Genomic DNA, 27,021 nt, shown 5'->3' on the forward strand with positions numbered 1-27,021 from the left:
GTTAATAGCCGGTTTAATTCCAAAGCTGCATCTCCTCTTTTCACCCAAGCAGCAGGCAGCTGACCCCATCAAATGCTGACCACCAGGTACTCGGCAAAGACATCAGTGGAGACAAAGCCAAGGGTCCAGCCAGTCCTGCTGATAGAGGTCAGCTCTCAGCTGATACAGCAGTGTGGAGTGTAGCTAGGACATTTTCATCTACAGCTGCTCTTGTTTCAAGAGCCACGTCCCATTCTCTTTCATCCCACGTACCCTACTCTTTGGGTGAGCCACCACAAGGAAACAGAGCCTGGTCTGAGGAGGGAAGCAGTGATGCACTGGCTTCACTCTTCTGCGGTGCCATTGATGATGTGCTTGAAGGAGAACGGAGAAAATTTGTACCCGGCTCCCACGTAGAACTTGTTCTGAAATTCCACCCTTGGGAGGAGCAGAGAGAGGCATCAGTGCTGCCTGTAGGCAGGACCTACAGCCAGCCAAGAGGCTGAAACATGGCACCCATGGGAAAAGGGGGGCCACAAGATGGGGGACTCTGAGCTCAGAGCACAGGCTGTTTATGGGAGCAGCAGTGAGACACAGGCAGCCCAGGGAGCAACCTGGCACACATCAGCTCTGACTTTCTATCAAGCCAGACTGGAAATGCTCATCACAAGGCCAATCAGCAGAACCTTGCCTGGCAACCTGCTTCTAGAAGCTCTGAGAGCTGGGGTAACCACCTGCTGGTTGCACACTGGTGGGAGACAAACACCTCCTCCTCCGTGCACAATAACAAGCGCCTCACCATGGTTTGCCTTGGCAGTGTTTAGGGTTTGTGGTGGGACATTATGTGGTGAAAAAGACCACAGCTTGGGGCTCAGGTAGGATGCTGAGTTAGGGTGGCAGTGAAGGGTGTTTTGTCACCTTGGTCTTGCTCACATGCTGATGTGTCTGTACTGCTGTCCTTGTCTGGACTGATGACCAGTTAAGGCAGACATGGGCTACCTTGGAACAGGTTTGCCACAAAGCCTAAGCAGCCTGAACTTGACTTGGGCTGACAACACAAGCACTGACCCAGGTTTTCATCAGGTTTGCACCCCAGCTGAAGTCTTGCTGCCCTAGGCAGCGGTCTTCTTAGATCCCTGGCTGGGATACACAGCCAGTGGAGTGGCTGTGCTGCCTTTGGGCCTGGTAACTCAGGTCAAGGTGGCCTCAGTGGCTCTGTGTGTTTACCAGGACAGAACTGCAGGTTGCCATTTGCCTCACATGCTCACAGCCACCACAGGTGCAGGAGGATACACTGGTTGCTCCAGGAAGCAGGTGAGAGCAGGGACCTCTGAGCTCCCCTTGGAAGAGTCTCCCTCACTTCATTTGCCAAAGGCAACTGATGTTGCAATGCACTGGCACAGCACGTCTAACACTCGCTGATGGCCCCCCTTTTTCCACAGCCTGTTTCCTCCCAAAGACTGCTCTGGGAAAAGCTCCAGAGGACTGCCCCACGTACCAGTGCAGACGCAAGGCGTGCAGGAAGGCTGAGAGCCCCTCCATGACCAGCAGGATGGCTACTGTCAGCACTGCAAACACTGCGAAGATGATGAAGATGGCGATGAGACCTGCCCAGCCGCTGCTGCTGAGCCCGTTGTGCATCACCATGGTCCAAAGGACCTCTGACAGCTCTGCAGAAGGAAAGAAAAGGAAAATAGTGCTGAGCAGCAGCTATGGACTAGGGACAGGCACAGCATGCAGTCTGCCAGCTCACCATTTTTCCCAGTTTGTAAGGCTGCAAAGGACTATGGTGGTTCTCCAGGCAGAATACATAGGACCGCCCCTAGCTAAGCTTTTTAGTTGTTTGTTTTGTTTTATTTTATTTAGGTATCTGTCCTCCATGTAAAGCTAATGTGTATCAGCTTCCACTCAACTCCTACTAAGCTCATTTGTGTGCCAAGAAGTACAGCTCACCCCTGTCAATCCATGGCACACCACACCACAGCCCCCCGCTCCCCCCCTTGTCTGTTTTCCTTTTTTTGTGTGCTCAGTTCTTTAGGGCAGGTGCAACTCCTAGCCATAGGCATTACAGCAACATTAATAAAAAACATTTCAGAAAAACTAGAGACATTGAGAATCTAAGTTCCAGCCTGAGGCAATTTCCAGTATTTGAGCATCTGTTTTTATCACAAATCAAGACAAAAGACATTGAAATGCTGTACATTTCTCATGGAATGTGATGTTCCACTGAATGTTTCTAGGAAAAAACTCAGTGAAAATGACAAACTCCAGAAGCTCTTGAGCCAGACCTTTTCTTTCTTGTTTGCTGAACAAAATAAAAATAAGTGTTTCAAGTAATTTCGGCATTCATTTGCGTGCCCCAAGGCTACAGCAAGTGCCTCTTGGGAAAAGCAGCTGTGGCTCCCATACTGCCTTTACCTCCATGGGCTGGACTACACAAGTGGGCTGCACCTCCCACGTACCACACACCATGAGGACTGTTCCAGAGGGGTGGCTACAGAGCAGCACAGGAAAGGGGCCCCAGCCAGTGAATGCAGTCAGAGCGGCCAGGGATCACCTCTGAAAAATGAGATGCCCACCATGAAACACTTGGAGTGATCTAACCTGAAGCAAAACATCCTGACATACAAGTGTCCACAAATAGAAACTTGGATTTCATGAAGAAATTTGCAGGAATAGTCAAACACCAGCAGAAGCCGTGACCAGCATGGTGAGGAGACTGAAGGTGGACAATCACTCACGTGCGTGGGCCAAGCTCAGTGCCCAGAGCCGCAGGTAGGAGGCTGTGTTGGAGATGCAGCCAAGGCAGTATTCAATGGTGTGGATAGCTTGGTGGACAAATATGTCTCCAAAATTGAACTGAAACAACGTAAAACCAAGTAAGATTTATTAGTTCTCACTTCAGGGCTTCCTGGTTAACAGAGCAACACTGCACCCTAGGCTCTTCATACTCCTTGCTATGTCCTGAGCAACAAAAAGGTATTTCCCAGGAAAAGAGACTGCTCTGAAAAGTGTCAGTTCTGTATGATCTTCCCATACATTCTCTCTCGAGAAATACATTTCCGGTGAAAACCAAATGTTTGGGGAACAGCTCATGTTCCACTCATGCGATTTCAAATCCTTAAATGTCAAGCCAGTTGCTGCCAATCTGTGATTTCTTATAGAGATAGAAATTCTTATGTAAAAGAGGGGCTTTCAGACTATCTGCCTGTGGGCATACACACTTTGGGAGATATCACTGAATAAGTGTATCTCATAATAATGAATAAGCAAATCTGTGAAGATCCCCTGTGGCTGTGAACAGCCAGCCATATCCACACTCAATATTGTTGATACTCCCAACTGCTACAAATATTTTTGTCACTTTTTCCTCTGTTGCTTCATACTGTAGAAGCTCTTGACAATATCTGCCAAAGGAAGGATTGTCTCCCTAGTCAACACTTCTGGCTGCCAACTTCTAAATGCTCCTTTGCAATTTAGAGGAAGGAAAACTCAGCGACTCCTTGAAAAGGGTTGACCTTCTCTGGGTGCAATGTGGAAGTGAAACAACCACCCCCGAGGAAACAAAAGCTTGAGGTTTGTAAAAGCTTGAGGTTTACAAGAATGCCTGCCACCACCAGGCAAAACCAAAGGAAAAATTTAGAGGAATGAATTCATTGAAAGTTCAGACCCTATTCTGTCTGGAAACACAAACTGTTGCTACAGTGTGTGTTGATATCTTGTTAGAAAGAAGGGCTGGCAACTCTGCAAGAGTCTTCTGCTTGACTTTGTGTTTTCTACTATTGTGTCTGTATGAACAACTTTCTGTCCAAATTTTCTTACCTCTTCATCATCACCCTCATGTCCTTCATGGCCACCACTGTGGTCTCCCTGGGAAGCTTTCTTGGAGTGATTGGTCTCTGGGACATCTACCTCATTTTCATCGCCAGAGTTTCCTGAGATGGCTTGAGAATGGATCTTTCGGAAACAAAACGCAGTATGTTTGGTTGACACCAAAATGAAGAAGTCCATGGCACAGAACTCCCTCAATAACCTCATGGTGGCTAACACGTGAAGGATTCTATCATGAACACGAAGACAGTTTCAAAAATAGTCGGACATCATGGACCACAGAAATTGAATATTTCCGCCAAGCAGCCAATAATACCCAGATATTTTCCATCCTAGAGCACTTTCCAGTGGTTCCAACTATTTTGTAGCTAGTTTCTAGTGTCACAATGTTTGTTTCCACCATGAGAAGATCCATCACTTTTAGCAAATGAGAAAACTGAGGTACATTAAAGCTGATCATCTCAATTAGATGCGTGCAAATCAAAGGAATTAGTGTCAAGTGAAAGAGCAACAAAGCCTGAGAGGATCATGTGACTTGATGAAGGTCACACAATTCTTGGATACAGGCAGAAATAAAATTCAAAGCTCTTGATTCACTTTAAATTCACAAAAAACCTTGTAGCAACCTCTCTGCAATTATTATTTACAGGACTTTTCTAGAGACTTCAACAACCTGATCTAACAGTCCTATTATACAGCATAACCAAACAGAGACCTTATGGCTTCTGTCAGGTTCTGCCCTGTCACCCTTTATAGCTTCCAGCAGGTTTCATGGGAAAGGTCTCCTGACAACCCTTTGTTTGCTATTGCAGCAGTAATGATTGTCACACTCGCTTTGTCTTTGCTTTACCTGAATGTCAGCCTGGAAAACAGACTTTGCTGCAAACATATAAATCTAGGGGAACGTAGGATGTGATCAGACAGCTAACATATGAAAATTAGGAACAGAAGTATGGGGGCACAATAGGAGGTGGGGAAAACCTGTCAGATGTTGCTGGCATAAAAGCAGGAGATGGAGTCAGCCATGTCAAGCCTCCATCCAAATCCCAGAAGAATGACAAAATAAGAAATTACAGTGCAGAGGCAGGGCTGCAAATGTCTCCCAGGGACCTGGCTTTCAGTTATAGGTCAGAAGTGACTGGGTTGGAAAAGGTCAAGCAGCAAAACCAGCATCTCTTTCTTCAGATGGAAACATCTGTGCCCTATTAAAGGTACTCCAGGCACTAACTCTGACTATAAAGAGAAGTAAATCTTGACTGACAAGTAAAGTCCTGTTAGCGTAATAAAGGAGACAATTAATGAACAACTGCAAAACTGCAGCTGCCGCAGTGTGTGTTGAGAAGCTGTGGGCAAACCACAGAGCCCATGGGAAGGAGGGCTCTGTTAATGTGAAGGCAATCACTTAGGGCAGAAAGAACTTCTAGAAAGCAGGCAACAGCTTTTAAATCAAGCCTCTCCTTCATGCACCATTACGCTCTGCAAGGCCAGGACTTTCACAGATGCCCCATTTCTACAGAGCAGCAAACTGGTGGTTAGTGGAGATTGTGGACTGACAACTGAGGTCTTCTCCCTGTTTTGGCTTTATCAGCACTTCAATCTTTCTGAATCTTCTTTGGTTTTGGATACAACAGGTGGAAGAGCTTGGTGTCAGCTTAACAAATAGGTTATGTCCTTGCTAGTGAAGCTCCTGATTCCAGGGAAATGTTTCCTTCACTGGAGATACTCAGCTGTCTGGACACAAAGCTGAATAATGAGCTCTAGGGGACCCTGTTCAAGCAGGGAGTTTGGACCAGATGACCTCCAGTGATCCCTTCCAAATTTAGCCACTCTGTGATTCTAGTTTAGATGGTTCAGACATGTCCACACACGTCCTGTAGCGTGAAGCACACCTTGAAATTGTCAGAGAAAGCCTGAGACCAAAGAAAAGCAGAATTCGATCACTGCAAAGAGTTTTTGGGGTCTGTCACCTCAGCTTTGACTTTGCTGTTGTGAATCCCCCCTGACTGATCCACATCCCTTACCATGCGCTGCGCTTTCTGGTGGTTGGCTCGGAGGATGAAAGGTTTAATTAGGAGCATCCAGGGAACAGCAATCAGAGCAAATATGACCAAGAAACTCTGCACTTCTTTCTAAAAGACAAAGCAAAAAAACCCAAAAAGTTGCTTTACTTACCTTTAGCCAACTACATTTATGGTTAGAAACCTGAGTCCGTATAATGGTCATTTTTAAAATACAACAAATACAACTCCCTATTTGGCTGCATATCCTCTGCTTGCAAGAACATGAAAATAAATGTATAGTGCTTAAGGCTCCAGAAGGTATGTTCAGCTAGAGATGGTTGGAGACCTGGAGATGAAAGGCTTTCATGCTGAAAAGGGTTAATTTAGCAAAATCCAGTGTTACTGACTTGAATCTGGCTGCTCAGTGTCCCAAGTGAATGTCCTAACTGTGTGTGAGTCAGTCAGTCTGCCTTGCTTTGATCAGTGTAAAAACGCTGCAGTAAGAGTCAAGTCAATCAACTCTTGCTCTGGATTTACTCCACATCCGCAATTCCAGATGGGAATAGAATCCCCATCACTTAGGCTTGGTAAAAACGCGTCCGCACAGTATAAAGTGTGTTCTTACATCGCAGTATGGCACCCCTATTGCTGTCCTGACATAACTGTCTCTACTTTCAGAAAACAGCAACAGCAAAACAAAGAAAACCTTAAACGACAACTTCTGCATCTTTTCAAAGCTGGCTCAGCTCTCTGACCACATTATGGCTGGTCTCATACAATATTTTCATTCAGACTGTCCAGGCAGATGGCACATTCTGTTCCTGGTGGGGCAGGCAGACAGGAATACGAGAAAAAAATTGCCACCTTGGGAAAGCTTCGGGTTGTTACAAAGCACAATGTTATCTAAAGACTTTTTGAAGGCTGGGAAGACTGTGTTTTTCCAAACTCCCCTGAATCCTTACCATAGTTACTTGGAGCTGATCAGTCACTAACTCTGACTCACCAGCTGTCCCTAAAACTGAGCTCATGTTGGAGGGCCCAGAGTGTGCAGCTGTATAGGTATGGGTGCACACATGTGGCTGGATGCAGCACTTGCTTGCAGATTCTTCACTGATGCTGCTGATGTAAAGTCAATTAAAGAAAAAACCAAATCCATGTTCTGAGAATATAAATAGAGATGACTTTAAAACAAGTTTTTTCTTAGCGGAGCTTTTGTTGCTTGCTTTTTATTTTTTTAAAGTGAACTCCCAAGAGGAGTTATTTCTGACAAAAAGCTCCCAGAAAATCCTCTAGCTACTTCTACTTTTTTTAGGTGAAAACAGAAAGTATTAAAGCTTTCCAAAGATGAAATAGGAACTTGTCAAGAAAGGGAGATGTCTCTAGCATCGTGACCAGACTGCAGGACAGCATGCCTGCAATATCCAGCTTTGCATCTCTAGTCCCACTTCTTTGATTTCCTCCCCCAACAGTATCTTCAACCGCATCATTATTCTTGTAAGAATGACACTAGGAAAGAGATTTCCTCTGCATCAATGATTGATAGCTTCTCTCTCCTCCCTGTTGACAAGGCCAACACAAATACCAGAAGAATAAACTTTACTTCTGTGACTGACACTTGTGATTGAGCTTCTGAGACTGTTCCCCACATCTTTATGCCCACTCTCCACAACACCCACTGCAAATACAAAACTACAGGGGATTCAAGCTGCTTGGGGTGATCCATACCTGATGCAGATACAATGGAGCATTTGAACTGTCACTGTAATTGAACAGAAACATGTTGATGAAGTGGATGAGGATGCTCGGTGCTCTCTGGGATGAGTGGACGTCAAAATGACACCATTTGAAAATAATCATGAAGACCAGGTAGCCAAAAAGAGAGATAATAAAAATCATCTCTGGAATGAACTGAAGGATAATGTTTATGTATTTCCTGAAGTAGCTGGAAAGAATCAGGAAAGATAACTGCAATTAATACACTAGATATTAATACAAGTTTGCACCCAAGTCTAGCAGTACTGTACACTACTTAGTCTTTGGAAAATAACCTAACAAATATACAACTATCACTAGCCAAGAAAGAAGTCCATAACTACAGGCTTTACCAATGAAAGCCACTGTTTAAATACAAAAGCTCTATTATACTGATTCTCTTCAGATTTTGTTCTTGACCTACCAGTATCTCAGCACCCCAAAAGATTATTACACTGAAATAAAATCAAATTTTCAAAAAACAGCTGATTCACAAAGTTAAGCATTATATGCTGAGGAAGGTCAGAACCAGGTGTAGCATCAAGTCTGTAGGGTCCTCTCTGTCCTCTGCAAACCCTTTCTGTCCTTGAAGATCACTACATGCATTCCAGCTTTGGAGAGTCTCTCAACATGATAGTGTCAGCCCCTCCGCTCTATCACCATTTTTTTATTTGTTGTCACAAAATATAGAGGCAGAGATACACGAACACACCCACAAATCCTGACCAAGGTCTGCTAAGCCAGGTAAAATGCACACGCACATGCTCTGCAAGATTTCAGTGTGCTTTGGTTTAGGCCAAAGAGCTTGTCTTTCAAGAGAAAAGTTGTCGATAGTGGGAGGTGCTGCATACTTTTAATTTAGTGTGCTTCAATATTTCTGCAGAATCGAGAATATAATGAAGTAAGTTAAAAACAGAGTTTACTGAAGAAAATATCTGCAATGTTATGGCTGTCCTTTGGACTTAGCACTGTATATCAACCATGGTGTAGCCAGTCAGTGTATGGGACATTTCTGCTCACACTGGGGAAAGGTCAAAGTTCAAATCATCAGTCCAAAATATGAGGCTTTCTCTGAATGGAAGACACCGGTTTAGTGACGAGGACTTGTGTGCTGCTGCAGCAACAGGCTTGGTGAAACAAACTTACATGTGGTTGAAGAGACTGAGTATCACCCCAAAAATCATGTGCACAATCCCTATGACAACCGACATCTTCATTTTGTAGGAGTTCAGGAAAGTTAGCTTGTTTGTTGCAACATTCCAGATCTTTGGGTAAAGGAACAGGGAGGGAGAGAGTGAAGAACAAGATTTTCAGGTGTTTGATCAATAACAGTTTTGTGCAAGTTGTTGTTTTGACACCATCAATTTACTCCTACCAGTTCTAGTAAGAGGGTAGCAAGGCACAGAAATCTAGATGTTCCTTTTATTACTTTTCCCTCTGACAAGGTATTCATCTAAAAGGTATAAAGTATTAGCCTGGTTTAACAGAAGAAATAACCGGGATTTTAAATGATCCAATGACTTTGCTTCAGTCCTCCAGAAATCACTGCAAAGGCTGGTAGCAGAACCTAGATCTTTCCTGTGTCATATCCTGTCCTTAGGCTGAGTCATCTTCTTTAACAAAAGTGGAAAGGCATCAGAAATCCCTCCTGCTGCAACCAAAATTAGTTCCACCCTCACCAGAGAAGTACTGAGCACTTTCAAACTTTTTGTTTGAACAGAAAAAACTCTTCACAGCTCTTTGGCTGTGGAGATCAGTTTATTGCCTGCCTCTCTGTATTAACTTTTTAGTAATGTTAGGACATACAACCCTTCTCAGTCCTGCCTTTTTTATGCTACAGAGCTTCGGGGTTGCTTCTCCTCTCTTCTCAAACTTCCTAGACCCCAAAGTCTTCTGTCCTCAGAGACAGTAAGTAGGTACCACTTTTCAGACACTAAGCATAGCACCTGAAGAGAAAGGAGGAAGACAGGATTATTTGGAGGGTGAAACATTAGCCTTTGCATCTTCTCTGGATACCAAAGAGACTGCCTAGCTTCTTCATCTCAGGGTGACTCTTTTTTTCCAAGATACACCCCAGTCATCCCACCAGGATTTGCAAAATGCAGTGAGCCATCCATCCATCAGGAGAGATGACATGGATAACCTCTTCAGAGAGGGCCACACAGAGGCTGGTGCTTCCAGTCCACCCCTTCCCTGCCAGCACTTGTTCAGCCATTCTTCCCTCCCAGCCAGGACTTTCACCCTCTTGAACAGGGAGAAGCCTGGTTGGAAGAGGTAGTCTAGGTCAGCCTAAATTAGAGAAGTGTCAGGGCAACATGCAGAAAACTCAGCTGCTTCTGACAGGATTTCCTGAACCAGACTGCCCACATCCTGGGCAGAGCTTTAGAGCTGGGTTTAAAAAAAACTGGTTATGAGGACCGTGTCTTTGAGAATCAGGGCAAGACAGAGTTTCTTTGGATGACCAGTTGAAATGAGAGCCCATCCAGCAGGGATGGAGGTTACTTGACTAATACGAAGATTGAAACTGGAAAGCTTGATGTTAAAAACTACGTTTCAACACATGGTAATGACAGAACAACAAGAAAAAGGGAAATAGGACATAGAGAAGAAAATGTGGCTAAAAGTTAAATAATACTGGCATTTACTTCACATTCCATACCATAAGTAGACTGTATGAAATTTGGAAGTTTGCCTTCAAACTGGTGAGGTATCTCTGGAATGGGTTAAGTACTCAAGTAAGGAAACAGAGTCCAGTAGACAGGAGGTAGAAAAGAGACTGTAGCACAAGACCACTCTCCAGGAAAATCGAACTTCCTTCCTGCTTACCACTTTACTACTACTGCCTGTGCAGACCTGTCGGCAATATATTAATTGCTAATTGCTAAAGAGAAGCATCAGAAGGACTGAGGAGTGGGAGGGGCAGTGGTGGTTAAATGAGTAGCGTGGGACCTGAGCACGATGTAAACGGCATGGAGTAAGGGGTGGAATGTGCTGGTTTTGCCAGGGGTAGTTATTTTTCTTCACAGTGGATGGTATAGGGCTGTATTTTGTATTTGTACTAAACACAGGGTTGATAGTATAAAGATGTTTTTGTTATTGCTGAGCAGGGCTTACACTGAGGCCTTTTCTGCTGGCTGGTGAGGAATTCGGGGGTGCCTGGGAGACTGGGAGGAGACACAGGTGGGACAGCTAGCCAACTAGCCAAAGGGATAGTCCAGACCATGTGACATCATGCTCACTGTATAAAATGGGGGAAAGAAGGAGGAAGGAGGGATATTTGGAGTGATGGTGTTTGTCTTCCAAGTCACCATTATGTGTGAGGGGACCCTGCTCTCCTGAAGATGCCTGAACTCCTGCCTGCCCATGGGATGAGATTACTTAATTTCTTGTTTTGCTTTGCTTGTGTGCACAGCTTTTGCTTTCCCTGGTAAACTGTCTTTATCTCAACCCACAAGTTTTCCAGCTTTTACCGTTCCAATTCTCTCCCTGATCCCACTGGTGGGGGAGCGAGCGAGGGGCTGCGTGGGGCTTGGCTGCTGGCCACACAAACCATGTAAGGAACAGACAAAGAGCATGAAGTTGAAAAGCACAGCTTCAGGAGAGAGCACAGGGAGCTACTGATGTACCTGACATGTAGAAACACGATTGAAATACAAATTATCTTAGAGCAATTTAATTTAATTACCGGATCTATTCCAAATGGATATGGATTTCCAGAGTAGACTCCTGGGACTGCTGGATCCAGCTGCAACACTGTATTGTCTAGAAGCACATCCTTACTACAAGAGAAAAGGGAAATGACCTTTGCAGCTTAATCTCTCCGTCGAAGCCCCCGGTATATTTATGTGAGGTGTGCTGAGGACTACCACAGGATATCTGTAGCTGACTCCAGCCTTTCTGTGACCTGTTATCCTGCACTTGTGTGCATGTAAATGGGCCCCACACAATGACAGCCTCCCTCACACTGATAATTCTCTAGGCATCGGTCCTGGACACCTGCAGATTTTTATGCACATCAGTGCCTGAACAAACAGGCGTGTTCCCAGGGACTCTACATTTCCATTTCAATAGTGAGTTCATCTGTGTGTGTCAGACAAAACCTCTGATTCATTCATGACCGCATCCACAGCAGGGAGTCCTTCCCTTCCCCACACAGGCAGTCTCTCTGTCCAAGCCTACATGCTCCATTTGGTGTTTTTACATCATTCCTACATTTAGCACTTACTTCCAAGTGTTATTTTTAAACATGGAGATGATATGCCAGGAAGAGCCAAAGAAGTTGAACGATTTGGAGAAGCAGTCATTGTAGATGAAGCCAGTGTACATGGAGAATATGCCCATGAGCAGGATCAGGTAACGCCCACTGAAAAAGGTGTTCCAGATCTGCAGGGGGAGAAGGCAGTGCCAGTGACCAAAGTACCTGCAGGTCCATCAGTTGGTGGGCCTCAACCAACAGTAGACTTGATTGTACTAATCTATGTATATACAATTATTTATAGAAAATTTGGGGTCCCTTAGGCCCTCTGTGTATAAGTAGGCAGAACTGCCAAATCTCTGCCTCGCAGGTATCTTTGAATGATCTCCACTCAGCCTTTGGGAGGCTGCATGTCTCTCCTTTATCAAATGGGGCTGATGAGCCTTTCCCTATGCTGATAGGCTGCACCAGCTCCCTGGAACTCACCTCATTAGTGCTTTTCTGGGCCAGAAGGCTCTTCTCATTAATGACCATCCAGAGAGCGAAGCCCAGCATGACAGCGCCATGGCCACAGTCCCCAAACATCACCGCAAACAAGAAGGGGAAAGTAATGATAGTGTAGGGAGCTGCAGGAGGGAAAGGTCGAGAAGTTCAGCTCCCCCTAAACAAAAACGCCTCATCAGAGAAGCAGTCTGCCCCAACAGGCCATTCCTTATAGGTACTGCCCTTAAAGGCCTCCTCAATCCCTCCCTTACACACCAGGCAGTCACATCTAGTGCAGAACAAGCTTTACCATCACAAAGACTGTTCAGTTGTACCTTCCTTGCAGTTTTATCCTTTGTTTCTTGTCTCGCCATAATAAACACGTGTAAATAGCTGCATTCTGTTTTGCAACAGAAAAAATGTGTTTGAAGTTTACTACCATATTTCTCAACCTGCTCAGCCTCAACAATCTGAGTTAATCTGGCCCTTTCCCACGGGCCCCCATTTCTAGGTTTCAATTAATTCTCAGTGGTCTCTCTGAGATCCTCTACCACTGTTTCACACTTTTATCAGGTCCTTTAGGACTTCTTTGCCTCTACACAGTGAGCTCAACTTCCATTTCCCTTATGAGCTTAGTTCTCTTCCTCAGAACTGCTACCTCACCATTTGTTCCTCGTCCTGTATTTGTGTAGTTCATTATTTCCATCACAATCATTCACTGAAGACCAATAGCCAAATTCTTTGCCTGAGAAAATCCATGCCCATACACCAATCAGTTCCAACACAGTTCAGATTTCTCAGTCAGCACTGGGTACATCTAGTGAGAGAGCTCAAAGGCTTCACTTAGGCTCATGCAAACCAGATGCACGTAGCTGAGCATTTCTCACCTGGGTTCATCTCTCTGTAGTTGCCCACACCGTATGCATCCACGATGTTCTGAAATCCAGCTGTGAACTTGTTGGTCCTGTTGAAGGTGGGTGGTGCCATCCTGGTGTGTATGGCAGTGAGGATGGGGGCAATCGTGGAGCCACTGCGCTCCTGCAAACCCAGTGACAAGGACAGGCACAGAGTGGAAAGGAGAGAAGAATTGGCCCCACGATACCACTTCTGGCTTGTGGGTCTGTCACAAACCTGCTAAGATTTAATGCTGATCTTAAGCTCCCTCAAAAGATGGAACACCAAACAACCATGAAACAACCTGGACTTGAAACAGCAAAGGGAGTCCCACATTAAGATAACAGACAAGTCTGAACATAAGCTCAACATATAAACAATTCAGTGTGGGTGAGAGCTTCAAGGACCCAAAATGCTGCTCTCTTACCATTCCTTGATGGAGAGCTCTTTTTATCCGGTCAGCATCAGCCACTGGGAACCAGATCTCTGCAATGACACACTGCTGGGTGACGTCGATGTTACAGCAATTCAGGATGTGGTAGATGGCCTTGATTTTTTTCACCTTGATGCCCCAGGACCACAAGTTGGCTGCTGCCTCGTGCAGCAGGCGTTGGCGGTGGGACTCAGTTTGTGTTATCACCTGTAAGCACAACACAGGGCAACACTTGATAGGGAAGCACAGGGGGCACTCAGTAGTTAATTGGGGAGGGCAGGTGGAAGAGGGTTGATGAAAAGGAACTATTTGTATGAATGTGTGGGTTATCCTGGGGAGCAGCACGTGCAGGTGTGGACACAGGATCACTCGACACCAGGTGCACAGTGCTGCTCACCAAGGACTCTCCCTGCATGGTCCTGAGTCACTGCAAGTGTAGAGGAGACCACTGGAAGTTACTGAGCTGTGGCATTGGCTCCCTACCCAGTTGCTTACAGACTGGCCACATCTCACCATGTGCTCCCAAGCTGCCATTTCCTGCAGGCAGCTCTGTGCCACAAACTTGGGGCATATCATCCCCATGCGTAGAGCTACAGCTCATGGTCTTGGGACCTCCATGCATCATGTGGCCACCACAGTGCTGCTGTATAACAATGGAGATAATGAGATAATGTGTCAGGAGGATAACCTGTGTGGTCTGCCACACTGTTTCAGACAGGACCAATATCTGGGCAGGTCCCACTTGCAGGGTTGAGTCCTCAGTAAAACCACTGCCACTTACTGTGTTTAAATCCTCAATCCTTGTGTTGACTCCGTCAAGCATTTCTCGGCGCTCGGTGGCAGACTCTGGGCAGGGATAGACTGTGGCACGAAATCTAGCCTCAGTAAGAGAGAATTGAGAAACACCAGTTATTTGACTGAGTTTTCTTCCTCCCTACTCTTCTCAGCTCAAAGGCAGGCAAACTGGACTTCATTCCTGAGCCAGTAGTATGCCCAGTATACTCTTCTCACATACTATAAAGTTGCACTTGATCTCGTGGAAAGGTGCAAATAGGTACATTTATCCCTTGATGAGAATAAGGATCCCTTCACCTCTTCTAGATGAAAAACCCTCCTTGTCTTAGCTCATACACAGTACCTGATGTCTTACAGTGGTCAGCACTAACACGTAGGCACGTCCCTTCTATCCACAAGCTGTTTGAACTGCGATGAGACTCAACAAAAACCCACCCTGGCGAAGGCAGCCTCTCGCTAACACAGTAGCCAACAGATGTCCCTCTTGCACTGAGGCTGGAAAAATACCGTGTCCCTGTATCTGCACTACCCTCCTGCAGGCACTGGGAGAAGGCATCGGCTGAGCTACTGCTGCACTGCAAGCAAACGCCCTTTGTGCGAGGAGGCTGCATAAGTAAATAAGCCTGTAAAAACAAGCAAGCAAGCAAACAAAGAAAAGGACTGTATTTCCAGGATAAAATAGGAGAACGGCTGTATGCTTCTGGTCCACCTGTTTGGCTAGACACCTTGGGGAAAAGGGAAGGATGGGTGAAGGGTTTTAAACATCTGAGAGCAATATCTGTTACGTCAGCTTAGATAAATCAGTATAAATGCTTTTGTAAGTGTACCCTCAAGGTTCTGTTTGGGACGTTCAGCAGGTTTATTTAGTGTGGTATAAGAAGGACTAACGTGGGATTCTAACATGTGAGTAAAGGTCTTAGCTCCAAGCAGGTACTGCTTCAGCTATAGCATGGAACTCGACCTTCTCTAGTACAGCTGCAGGTCACCCTGGTGTGAAGGTGCTTCCACCAGCGCAGCACACTGCAGTGTTGTACAGGCACAGTATGATCCCAGTACAGACCATTAGAAATGAGTTGCATGTCTCTCTGAGAAGCGTGCAGCTACCTGTCCTGACTGCAAAGCAAGTCCCAGAGTATCTTCATGCACGACAGCAGGCACAAGGAGTTCCCCCTGGGACCTCACAGGCCACAGGGTGCCCTGCTGCTGCTCTCCACCTGCAAGCCTGAACTGAGCTGAGATTCTGCAGTAACTAAAACAGCAGAGATCCCTCCTTTTTTTTCCTGCTTGGCTTGTTCAGTGATATCTAGTGCATGTGCCACCCCTCCCACTTTGATACTGCCCATCAGATCTGCAGGAAGAGATCCGTCCTCTTTGCAGAGCGGAGATCTCCTGGCCCTGACCTAAGGCAACACATTTCCACCATCCTGCCATGGATACACTGAGTTAGCGTTGCTAAAGGGCTGTCTTTCCGCACGTGAGATGAATTAAAAGATGATGTAACAGGGTCAGAGGGGTCTATCCCTCCTTAAGAGACAAAAATGTGCAGGCTCTGTGTACAGATAAGCATCGTATTCTGGCTTTGTCTGAGCGCAGGATATTTCACCACCTGCTCTACAAAATCAGTTCCAGCACACATACAAGTGAGGACAGTTGCAAATTGAACAAAACATGCTGCAGTTTCCTAGAGATCAGCCCAGAGCTGTGTGTAATGACAGCATGTGCTCTTCAGCTAAACTTCCCTTTCCAGAACTGAATTTCTCCTCACTCAACACCTGGTGTTCATTTCCAAAGGTTATTCACCCTACCTAATTATTTCCATCTTCTTATTCTTCACAGCTCTTAGTTCATCTTTAATAAGGATTTTTAATCAAACTTGAAAGCTCATTCCTCCATGCTGTACAGTTCCCCCATTCCCAATAACGTTATTGCAGCAGTGCTGCTTTGATCTTTTAACAGCCATTTTGCATACTGAGTATCAGCTTTGCCCTAATGGCACAGACATCTCTGAAAGCTCCAGGAGAATTCAGCAGGGAATCCTTACATTGATAAACCCAGTTTAGTATTCACATTAGTACTGAGGCAGCCGCAAGAAAAGGAGGAAGAAAAAAATTCTTACATTTTCCTCCTTCCTGCTCCCTCTACACCTTTCACTAATAAATTTGTGCATGGACTTAATGCTCATGAAATTGGCAGACTAATGTTACCAATTAGAGTCAAGCAGGGACTACAAGCGTAACCTGAGGCACACAGCTCTGCAAACAAATCTTAGCCTGCCTTGCAGGAGGCTGGCTTAGACCAGTCCCATGATTTTTGCAGGATATTTACTTGTCATGAATGATGACTTAGTGCTAAGCAGAAATGTCCTGCTGGGGCTGCATTGACACTGCCATCTGCTTTAGGTATAGTCAACCCTGCCTTAAAGGTGGACCAGGCTAAAATGTCTTGGCCTGGGTACCAGGGACGGCTGATGGCCCACAGAGCACAAAAGGAGTGTCAGGGGATGAATACATTTAGAAACCTGCCACTCAGTAAAATGTCCATGTATATGTGCACATTGGCAACCAAAACATTTGAAAGGAAGAAGGAACGTAAGGGATGACTTCATTAGCACTGCAAAGGGTGACCTGTGGATTTGTCTTTGGTAGGGGTATTTTCCTTCAGTTACAAGGGCCTGAGAGAAACCAGTCTAAGTTCCTTTATGGGAACCTACCACCACATCTGCAACACTGGCTCCTAGAAACTTTGCATGTCACAACCTCCCTGCAGGGATCTGCTCACATTTCCAGCACTGCCTGATGCCTTGCTGCAGAGGGTTGTGCCTATGGTTTGGGTGATTTCGGTGTCAATCAACAATGAATATGTTGACAGACATTGTACTGTGTATTCTTTTACTCCCAATCCGAGAAAAATAGTCTTGGGCTTTTGACTGCAGGGAATTTTAAATGCTGCAGGGGAAAAAAAAAAATTTACATCCAAAATGAAGAACTTTCAGCACTCTGTGGGCAACCCCATTCAGCTCTAAATGTATGGCCTGGCAACTTGCAAGGCCATCAGCACAGGGGAAAATCCAGTGGGAAGCATTCAGCACCAGCAACTGCCCATGAAGAAGGGGAGAAGGGTTCTGAACAGCATCTAAAAAGCAGGCAAAGAAATGAGACTTAAGAAGGACATGGGCCTGCTGAAGCAAGTTCAAAGGAGAAGAATGAAGATGATCAGAGGGATGAAGCACCTCTGCTATGAGGAAAGGCTGAGAAAATCGGGGTTGTTCAGGCTGGAGAAGCAAAGGCTCCAGGGAGACCTTACCACAACCTTCCAATACCTAAAGAGGCCTACAAGAAAGCTGGAGAGGGACTTTTTACAAGAGCATATAGTGATAGGACAGAGGGGGGATGGCTTTAAAGTGAAAGAGGGTATGTTTAGGTTGAATATTAGGAAGAAATTCTTTACTGTGAGGGTGGTGAGGCACTGGCACCGGTTGCCACAGAGAAGTTGTGGACACCCCATCCTTGGCAGTGTTCAAGGCCAGGCTGGATGGGGCCTTGAGCAACCTCGTCTAATGGAAAGTGTCCCTGCCCATGGCAGGGGAGTTGGAATGAAATGATCTTTAAGGTCCCTTCCAACCCAAACCATTCTATGATTCTATTATGTGCAGGAAATTGTAATCCAGGAAGAGAATGAGACTTGCTGAACACTCAAAGACCACTGGCAGCAGCAGACTGATCCTGCACAGTGGCTATGGCAGAACTCACTGCACGTCTGAGGTTCACGATCAGAAATCAGTGACTGAGAGCTAGGAGTCTTCCCTCAGCTGTCCATGACTGCTTTATAGACAGATGCCCACCTCAGGAGGGCTGAATTGCTCTCTGGATGGGCATTGCCCTCCACTGCCCTTAGAAGGTATCCTGGAGGGCCCCATTTCCAGTGCAGGAATTGCTCACAGACCCCAGGGTTCTGTCACTTCTTGGGACTGAAGTCACTCATGCCAGCTGGATGAAAGATCTACCTGCTTTTATTCTGATTAAAGGCAGGATGTAAGGAAAGATCTGCCCTGAGCATGGATGTCAGAGAAGAGCAATTGCTCACCCTCTCCCTGTGGCTCTTGGCGGGCCCTGCCTGGCTGAGGGGCTACACCTGAAATGGGTTTGGTGGCAGCAGACAGATCCTCTCATCAAATCTGATTTACACTGCAACAAAGCTCATCGGTCATCAGTGTTATGAAAGAGTAACAAAATATTCAACCTGAATTATCTTTTCAAGATGCTTAACAGGGTGGAAACAAGTCAGGTTGTATGAAGCGTTCATTTCTCTCCTGGGCTCTGTCTCTGATTACACAGATATTGCTCAAAGGCCTTGGGAAAGGGTTGAATAAACTACAGCATCAACTTTTTACAAAGAAGTGCAGGAAGGCTTGAGAGCAAGTTGAGGATTACCATGTTCCCAGTCTTCAAGTTAGGGCCCCTGATTTTCAGGGGAAGAGTGCTGAGTATTTTTTAAACAAAAGTCTCTTGTAGATGTTCCAAGTGAAAAACCTAGCAACTGAAGCTCTCAAGAGCTGTGTGTCACTTTGGAAAACGTAGGATCTCGAGTTCCACGTGACAAGGTGATGGATGTCTTTCATGATTAGGAGCAGCAGAGCCGAGGAGCAGAAGAGAGGTTGGTTGCAGAGCTGACAGCTAGAGAGCTGGAGATCTGATCTCTAGCTCCAAATTCAGCCAGCCTGGGCTGCCAGTAACCATCTCTATGGGAGTCACTGTGGCTTTGCCACAGGCCTGCCTTACCCATCACAAATCTTCTTGATTTTTTGTTTAAGCTGCTCTCCTTGATAGAAGATAATGAACACGTTCTTCTTCACCTCTTCTCTCTGCAACACACAATTCAAGCAGAATTTAACACACCCAGAGTCCAGTGCAGAAAAGTCAGTGGGTTGCTTTTATCCCCCAGCCCCAGTTTCCCATCAGCAGTGTTTTCCCCAGATGCTCTTTCAGAAAACAGGCATGGGCAGCAGCTCTGGGTTATGTGGGAGGGAGCAAGGTGGAGCAGAGGGGACAGAGTTCCACTGGGGCACAGGGCTCCAGAGGCATCCCAGAGACACCAAGGGGAATCAACCCTCCATGGCTAATTCTGGGTGGGGGCAGCCACAGTCCACTTTCATGGTGGTCCCTGTAATACAGCTGCCCTGGGAGGCCCCACATGCATCTTGACAGCCAGGAGAAGGAAACCACCTCAATAGTGGCAAAAGGGGAAAGCAGTGTCAAAGAATCTTCTCCCATCCTCCAACTTTCCCACCTTTCCCCTAGAGGCTGCCCTCAGACACCGAGCTCTGGAGAGGCAGCCAGTGCTGCAGCATGGTCCAGGACACCAGCTTTGTGTCTGCAGGTCACAAGCATCCACACAGGGCAGAGGAAAGCAAAACCAGGTTGGTACCTACCGTCACAGGGTCCTCCATGGGGGTGTCCATTTCCGTGTACCTCAGGTAGATGTTCCCCCTGCAGGCTCGCCACAGTAAACGCTCAAAGGGGATCATCCTTTCCCTCTTTATTACCCCTGCTGTGAATCTGAGCAGAGTTACAGGATAAATAAATTACAAGCCCATTCTAGGCCTTTTAGGACCTGCAGGACACATGATTTCACAATCCCTTGTTTTCTGGTCTGTGCTAGCCAAGGCTCTGCTGCTGCAGCAGACACTTCTAGGAAAAACTTCCCTGCTCAAGCCTGGCTTTTATCTCAATCTACTGACTTTATCCTAGTGTTCTCTCTTTAAAAAAAACTTTCCTAGATCAACAGGTGAAGGAGAAGAGACAATTCTGGCTAGAAATGGAGGAATGGAGAGATGCTTAAAGTCACACAAACAGAGAGTGCCTGAATGGCAGAGGCTGGAGGTAGAAATATTGAAGTGGTGGTTTATCTTTACTCTCCTGTTTTCCTTTTCTGAGAAACATCAGACTGCAGCCCAATGCAATACCATGGCTGTTTCTGTGGTTAGACATCCATCCATGAGGACCAGGCTGGTAGCCAGATGCCTGAGTCCAGAAGTCATGGGTGAGATGCCTTAAGACAGCAATTTTCAGTCAATACCTACTAAGGGATCACTGGAATTGGTGGCCTGGAAGTAGAAGTCCATTTGTCCTACTGACCCATAACCTGACCATAGTTTTGATGATAACTTCTGAGGACAGTCACTCTCTCATCTTCATGGAACACCCTCTGCTAAGAAGCTGAAGGATGCTGTGCCAGTGTCACAGCAATGCAGCACAGGTGGGAAGCATGGCCAAGCTGGAGGCCATCACCAATACACACCCCAGCTTGGCAGCTGCAGCTGCAGGAGTGCTTCTCAGCTCCAGCAGTCCAGATGTGTCTTCACTGAAGAAATCATCTGGCAGATTGGTTTCTGCCTGGAAAACATTAGTTTTAAAAAACACTCTTCAGCATTGCCAGTTTGAAAACTATTTTCCCATTTTTCTCCTAATATTTTTTCCCCAAAGGTAGATTTCCACAGAGATTTAGACCAAAGGAAAAACAAGAAAAGTAACTCTATCTTAGGAATGGAAAAGCATAAATGCTATTTTCAAAGAGATCTGGGAGCCCAATTTTTGAGCCCCACTGACTCACGGAGCAATCCAGGCTCCAAAATGAGTGAGGTGTTTTTGCAAACCTCATAATGGCTTGTGGTAAAGACCTCTAAAAGCAACATACACCAAATGAAAGTGCAAGTATTTTTAAGAGCCTTCCACATCTCTTTTGGAAGAGTCAAGAGGCCTCTCACCTCAAAGAAGTCCTGGGTTTTCTTCAGCAGATGTTTGAGCTCCGTCAGCTCAAGGAAGTTCTGTTTCAGTGTTTGCTGGTTCTGGTTGGCTTCCAGCAGCTCGGCTTCAAGTTTCTCCAGCACTGTCTGTTCAGGGTCCAAGCACATCCAGAAAAACTCTGAAGCACATATTGGCCCTTTCCCAAGCTGATACCAAATCTCAAACAACAGTTTTCATTTTTTTCAAGGGAGAATAGAGAAATATTCAATGAACACTTCAAAAAACACTTTTTGTTAGAAGATACTCATCAATGCATCATTTTTTTTTTCCATTGCAAACATTCCCTGCTGGCTGTGTTGTCCTCTTCTGGCACTGGAGTTCTGATGCCCCTGACTCAAGCACAGGCAGGTAAGGTGGGTGTGTGCTGTTGGTGTCTCAGCCTGTCTGGGCATCTCTGTTCCTTGCAGACAACTCAGACCCCAGGCTGACTGGCTGTTAGTTTACTGACTACAAAAGCTACCTACAACATGGCCATTAGCTTAGGTTCATTAGCTATAGGCCAAAACTTAGGTGATGATGTGGGGCCAGGAACACACCAGGAAACCAAATTGCTTGTGAAGCTGAAGCCCTTGGAAAGCTTGATTTTCCTTTCTAGTCACCTACATACACAGCATTTTAAAATTACCCTGTCAGTAAACTTAGCTTCCAGCTGGGCTAGAATAAAGCATCCCTTGCACATCCAAGGGCAAGGCCCAAGTGTTTGTGTCAGGTCCCAGTATCACAACCGTGCTCCCAGCAGGACAGACAGTCCTGGTTTTTCATGCAGTGAAGTTGGTTCTCTTCAGCTCTCCTGGTAAAACACCAAACCCCTTCTAATCCTCTCCTATAGGATGATGGGGGCATTCTATGAGAGTGATACTTTTAATATAATACGTTAATATGTGGGACCAGAGGAATGTTTCACAGGGGATGGTAAAAAGCCTGGGATCCTTTAGGAACATGTAGCAGGACTAGCCTCAAGCTAAGTGCTGAGGCAGCAGCTCGAGGAGCACCTCCTCAGGCAGGGAGGGTTGTGCCAGCCTCAGGCACCAGATCCTTCCTTGCAGGGGAGGGCTCTGTTGAGCACATTACACAGACAACCTGGTGCACAGCCCTTCTCTCTCCTGGCTCCACTCCAAATTCTGTACCTCCATATCAATCATTTCCCGAGGCAGGGGGGTCTCTGGGTACTTTTCTCCTTTGACTATCTCAACGTTATCTTCCATCTCATTTTCCAGAAAACCTGCAAGGAAAGGGCACAGAAGTCTCAGCACAGAATCACCCCTGCTGCATCATCCTGGTCACCAGCTTGTTGCTCAGCGAGGACCGAGGCCTCCCATGGCGGTGTGACAAGATTGAGTGATGTATGAGGGCCATCATCCCAGCACACACACACAGCCACCATGGAATGAACACCCCCAGCCTCCCTTCTCAGTGAAGAAGCTGTTTCTTTTGAAGCCACAGTACCCACTCCCAAGTGGGCTGCCCTCAGCCCTGGCACAAGTGGCCACCATGGCCCCCTTTATTTGGGGCAGTGAGTAAGGCATGCAGAAAGATCAGGTTCCACTGCTGTGCCCAACAATGGCAAGTGCTGCCACTGTGGCTCCAGCAGGCACCAGTGTTGTGGTGGGGAGAGTGCAGAGCTCCCAGGACACACATCCACAGGACAGTGGGAATCACGAGCTCTGCTGCTTGGATTTTAAGGACTTACCCGCAGACTGAAGCCCTTGGCCACAAGAAGTGTGTGCCAACAGCTGGTGTGCTGGTGTAAGAGTCAGGTTATCTGGATTAGCCTCCTGCCCAGCCCCAGATTTACCTTGTGATTTTATAAAAGCTAATTAACCTCCTTTCAGTTCAGTTAACCATTTTCAAAACAGGGGCAACAATTTATTGCCCATATGGGGTGAAGTGGTAATTAGCTGACGCATGGAAAACATTTCCAGGGACTCAGATGAAAACATCACCATTTTGCCACTAATTCTGCTCCCCAGTGTGAGAGCACTTAAGGAAATAAATCCCACACCACCAGTTGGCAGGAAGCCAATTGCATTTGACAAGCGTTTACTTACGCAGGATTCTCTCCAAGGATTCGCACCTTCTCACTTCATTCACAAACTTTCTCTGGAAGCTGTTGACATTCACATTCAGCTAAAAACAGGAGGGAAAACAAGCCTGGGGCTGAAGGCTGCACGCTGCTGCGCTCATTTTTAACACCAGCAGAGAACCAGAGTGCCTTTGGTGCGGATGGCAAACACCGCTCTGTCTGAGAGGGTCCTACTGGCAGGGCAATACCGTGAGCTCCCTCGTGGCCAAGGACATGGTGGCCTTCCACACAACCTTGCTGTGACAGCAAGAGTCACAGAGGGGTCCTCAGTGGAAACACCTGCTGTGTCCTGGTGATGCAAAGAACTGTTCTAAGGTTGTGCAGAGGGCGTGCAGAGCACCAGATGGGACTCGGGGATGGGTTGAGTCTCAGCATCATCTTTGGGTTTCAGACCAGCCTTGGGGAAGTCCCGCTCTCACCATGGACTTTTTGGCCTCCCTACAGGGGCATCTTTCCTAAGTGCTTTGAAGAAAGGACAAGCACACCCCGGGGCACATCTCTAACAGCTCAGCATGCCAGCCAGGGACTACTCACGTCTCTGAACTGGACCAGCCCCAGCTCCCCCAGCTCAGCCACGCAGCAGTAGGCAGCCTCCACCTGCAGGAAGAGCTGCTTCAGGCTCATCTCCTCACTCCGGAAGACGGAGGCCATCTCGCCCGTTCTCCTCTGACCTGGAAGGCCCTGGCAGTCTCTGTGGCAGCAGCACGGTCTTCCTTGCCCAGGCAGGTGCAGGAAGGTGCCAAGCTCTGCAGGAACATTGGGGTCACCGAGTCAAAGTGCTGGAATATAACCCAGTGCTGCTCATCACGTCCTCCAAAAGGATTTCTTCACCTTCTAAGATCCTCCTTGAACCCACAGGAGGCTTCATCCCACCAGAGCAGTGGTAGATGATATGGTATGTGTGTGCCACAGGGAAAGGGGGAAGTCACCGGTCTCCTCTGACAAGTGATGAGCAAATACCCTGCTCTGTTCTCTGCTGGACCTAAACACTTCAGACCACTGCACTCAGGCTCTTTATTTGGCTTTTGGGTGCTGTGATTGGAAAGGATTCGATTTCTCTTTGCCTTAAACACACAGACCCCCCCCAAAAAAAAAAAAATCATTTCACCTTGCAATTAGACAAGAGAAAGAGGCCTGACTCATTCTTTATCACTTCCATGGATAGTATGAACATTGCAAACCCATCTGGAGCGTGTTACATGGGCGTGGGGAGAAGAGCAGACTATTTTCTTTAAATTAAAACAACCTTTAAGATTTCAGAATAATTTTCTCCCCATAAAGGACTGTTTTCAAAATGAGATACATGAAATAACATGCGTTGCACAAAATTTCCTCTCATCTCTGTGCTTCTTATTATTTACTTTGAATAACCTGAACATAGAAATTGTCTTTAGTTGTTCTCACACAAAATTAACTGATCAGCATGTACAAACACAGTAATTATCTTTTTCCAGAGAAAAACATGCAAGTGGATACACTTCTTGCATGCATTTAATTCTGTAGCAAGCCTATATTTTATACATAGCAAAACAAAATCCCTTTATAACCTCACTTCTACTTGTTGACAAGGGTAGAAAGTTAATTGTCTTTAACCCCTTCTGTCTCTATGAACCTTGTCTTTCAGCATTTTTTTTATAAATTGTGGATTCTATGAATTCTCTTTATAACGTAGAAAAGGTTTATCTTAAATATAAGAGAAGCATTTCACAAAATAATAAAGGCTTGTTTAACAGGAGCATGATAGTCACAGGTCTGTGTTTGCTCAAATATCCTGGGAGGCTTCCTTCTCCTACTCTCTGTACCCATTCACTTGAGAATTTAAGATGCTGAAAATACAATCTATGATAGCTAATAGCTTGTTCAAAGAAAACGTCATGTGCCAGCTTAAATGGATTGAGTAAGTATATGCATTTTAAATTTGGTTGGATATTTTTCAGCAAACTGTATTTTTCACAGGAAAAGGAGGCAAAAGGTGCAAGAGACTCTCAGCATGCACGCAAAGAAAATCTGAGGTAAATCTGATTTTCAAAAAGTTTAAAAGATCATCAAAATGTCCAATCTTAATTTCTTTAGACTGAACAGTGTGAAGAAACTATAATCTAAAGCAGTTTGTATTTCTAAACCTGCAGTTAGCTTGCATTAAAAAAAAAAAAAAAGCTAAGAATTTATAGAACAAAACTCAAAATACTTAGAAATATCTTAATTAAGCTGCTTCAAACCATTCAAAGCCAGGGTTCTACTTTTCCTTGGTAATCAGTCAGTGAAAACCCCAAAAGCTCACTTTCATTTTGATTTGGAATGAGAGGGATATCTACTGCAAGGAAGGCAGAGCTTTCACCCCTCAACCATTCCTACAGATGCAGGAGGCTTGCCCAAAAGCACCTGCTGGCCAGCAATGCCTCTGTCGAAATCACCTCCCCCCTTCCCTCCTCTCCCTCGTCCCCAGTTTTTGCTGTGGCAGGAAAGCAGCTAATTGAGAACTGCCTCACGCGTTCCCCCTCCGCTATTTCCATGGAAATGCATTAAAGCGGGCCGGCTTCGGGCAGGGCAGATCCCGGTGCCGCGAGGAGCTGGGCAGAAGGTGCAGGAGCTGTCACTGGGGGTTACCTGTCGGCCACCGCGCTCCTTTCCGCCAGCCCCTCTCCGCAGGGCAGGCGAGCTGTCCCCTGGCTCGCCCGCTGTCCGTCCGCAGGTGACAATGACAGCAGGGCTCTGCAGTGGCGCCGGGAGGGGAGGGCAGCCCTGGCCAAATGTCCCGTCCCGCACAGGGCACGGCAGACCTTTGCTTTTAAGGTCAGAACTGGTCTGGACCAGAGAAGGGAAACCTGTCCCAGAACAGCCCCCGGGTGGACCGGGCCGGACCGAACGCTTTCTGGCTGGGTCGCCACCTCTGCGCCGGGGCTGTGCCAGGTGCCAGGCGTGTTGTGGCAGCACGCGGCTTGTTGGGACTGACAACAGATGGGACAACCTGGCTGTCACCGCCCCGGCCACCCGAAGGGAGCGAGAGCCTTTGGGAGCCGCCGTGCGCGGAGCGCTATCAGCCCCTGGCACCTCATTCGCCCGCTCTGCGTGGAGGATCGGCCGCCAGGGAGGTGGAAAAAACTTCTGCGCTGTTTCTCGCTGGTTTTTCCTCGCCGAAAGCAGTCTGGGAAAGGACAGGGAAACAATGGGAGATTAATGATTTTCCTGCCGCGAGGGGACGGGCAGAGCGATAGAGCAAGGAGAGGGCTGGGAGAGCAGGGCTCTGTTAACCAGGGGCAGCGCTGACAGGGAACTTGATTCCCACCCTTTGACATAACAAATGCTGGGGAGGAAAAGGGGCTTCATAGACTTTCTGCCACTTCAGCTGCTAAAGCAAGGGCTCCAGAGAGAAATCTGGCCGGTCATAAAACCAATGGCTTATCTGCCACTGAGGGAGAGGAGGCAGGGTTTCACCCTGATTAAAAGTCTGGCTGGGACACTGCTAAATCTAGCACCCAGAAGAAAAACTTCCTCTCAAAAGAAGAACTAATGAAAATGCATGGCTATATCCAAATTGTAAAGTACCCCTAAATAAATGCTTTCTCAGACCTGTTCTTTTGGAGGTTCCCAGTAATCCTGGCCCAAAGAGACAAAGGGTATAGTTAGTCCATGGGAGCACTGCCAAAAAATGAGCAATAGCAGAGGGTTTCCCAGCAGAGGGGTTTTCTATTCAAAGGGACAGAGTGGCCCCACTTCGCAAGGTTGGCTTTGGTGAGAGGGGTCCTGCTGCTTGTTCAAGTCCGGCTGTCTCG

At 46.5% G+C, this 27,021-nt stretch overlaps 1 protein-coding gene across 1 annotated transcript; it reads right to left on the reverse strand.

The window, feature by feature from the left end:
- Positions 1 to 26,004, reverse strand: ATP6V0A4 (ATPase H+ transporting V0 subunit a4). Its single transcript, XM_048302676.1, has 21 exons — positions 25,856 to 26,004; positions 23,783 to 23,994; positions 23,214 to 23,292; positions 22,293 to 22,387; positions 21,126 to 21,251; positions 20,660 to 20,754; positions 19,791 to 19,917; positions 19,141 to 19,223; positions 14,349 to 14,442; positions 13,562 to 13,774; positions 13,128 to 13,278; positions 12,244 to 12,383; positions 11,788 to 11,945; positions 11,248 to 11,341; positions 8,709 to 8,827; positions 7,536 to 7,752; positions 5,832 to 5,939; positions 3,802 to 3,936; positions 2,721 to 2,838; positions 1,478 to 1,649; positions 1 to 417 (listed from the first exon to the last, which is right to left on the reverse strand). Exons 2-21 carry the CDS (start codon positions 23,897 to 23,899, stop codon positions 324 to 326), a joined length of 2,535 nt encoding a protein of 844 aa, XP_048158633.1. The 5' UTR covers positions 23,900 to 23,994; positions 25,856 to 26,004; the 3' UTR covers positions 1 to 323.
- Between the last annotated feature and the right edge of the window lie 1,017 nt (positions 26,005 to 27,021).

Source organism: Corvus hawaiiensis, chromosome 4 (assembly GCF_020740725.1).
Source record: "Corvus hawaiiensis isolate bCorHaw1 chromosome 4, bCorHaw1.pri.cur, whole genome shotgun sequence".
NCBI lineage: Eukaryota > Metazoa > Chordata > Aves > Passeriformes > Corvidae > Corvus > Corvus hawaiiensis.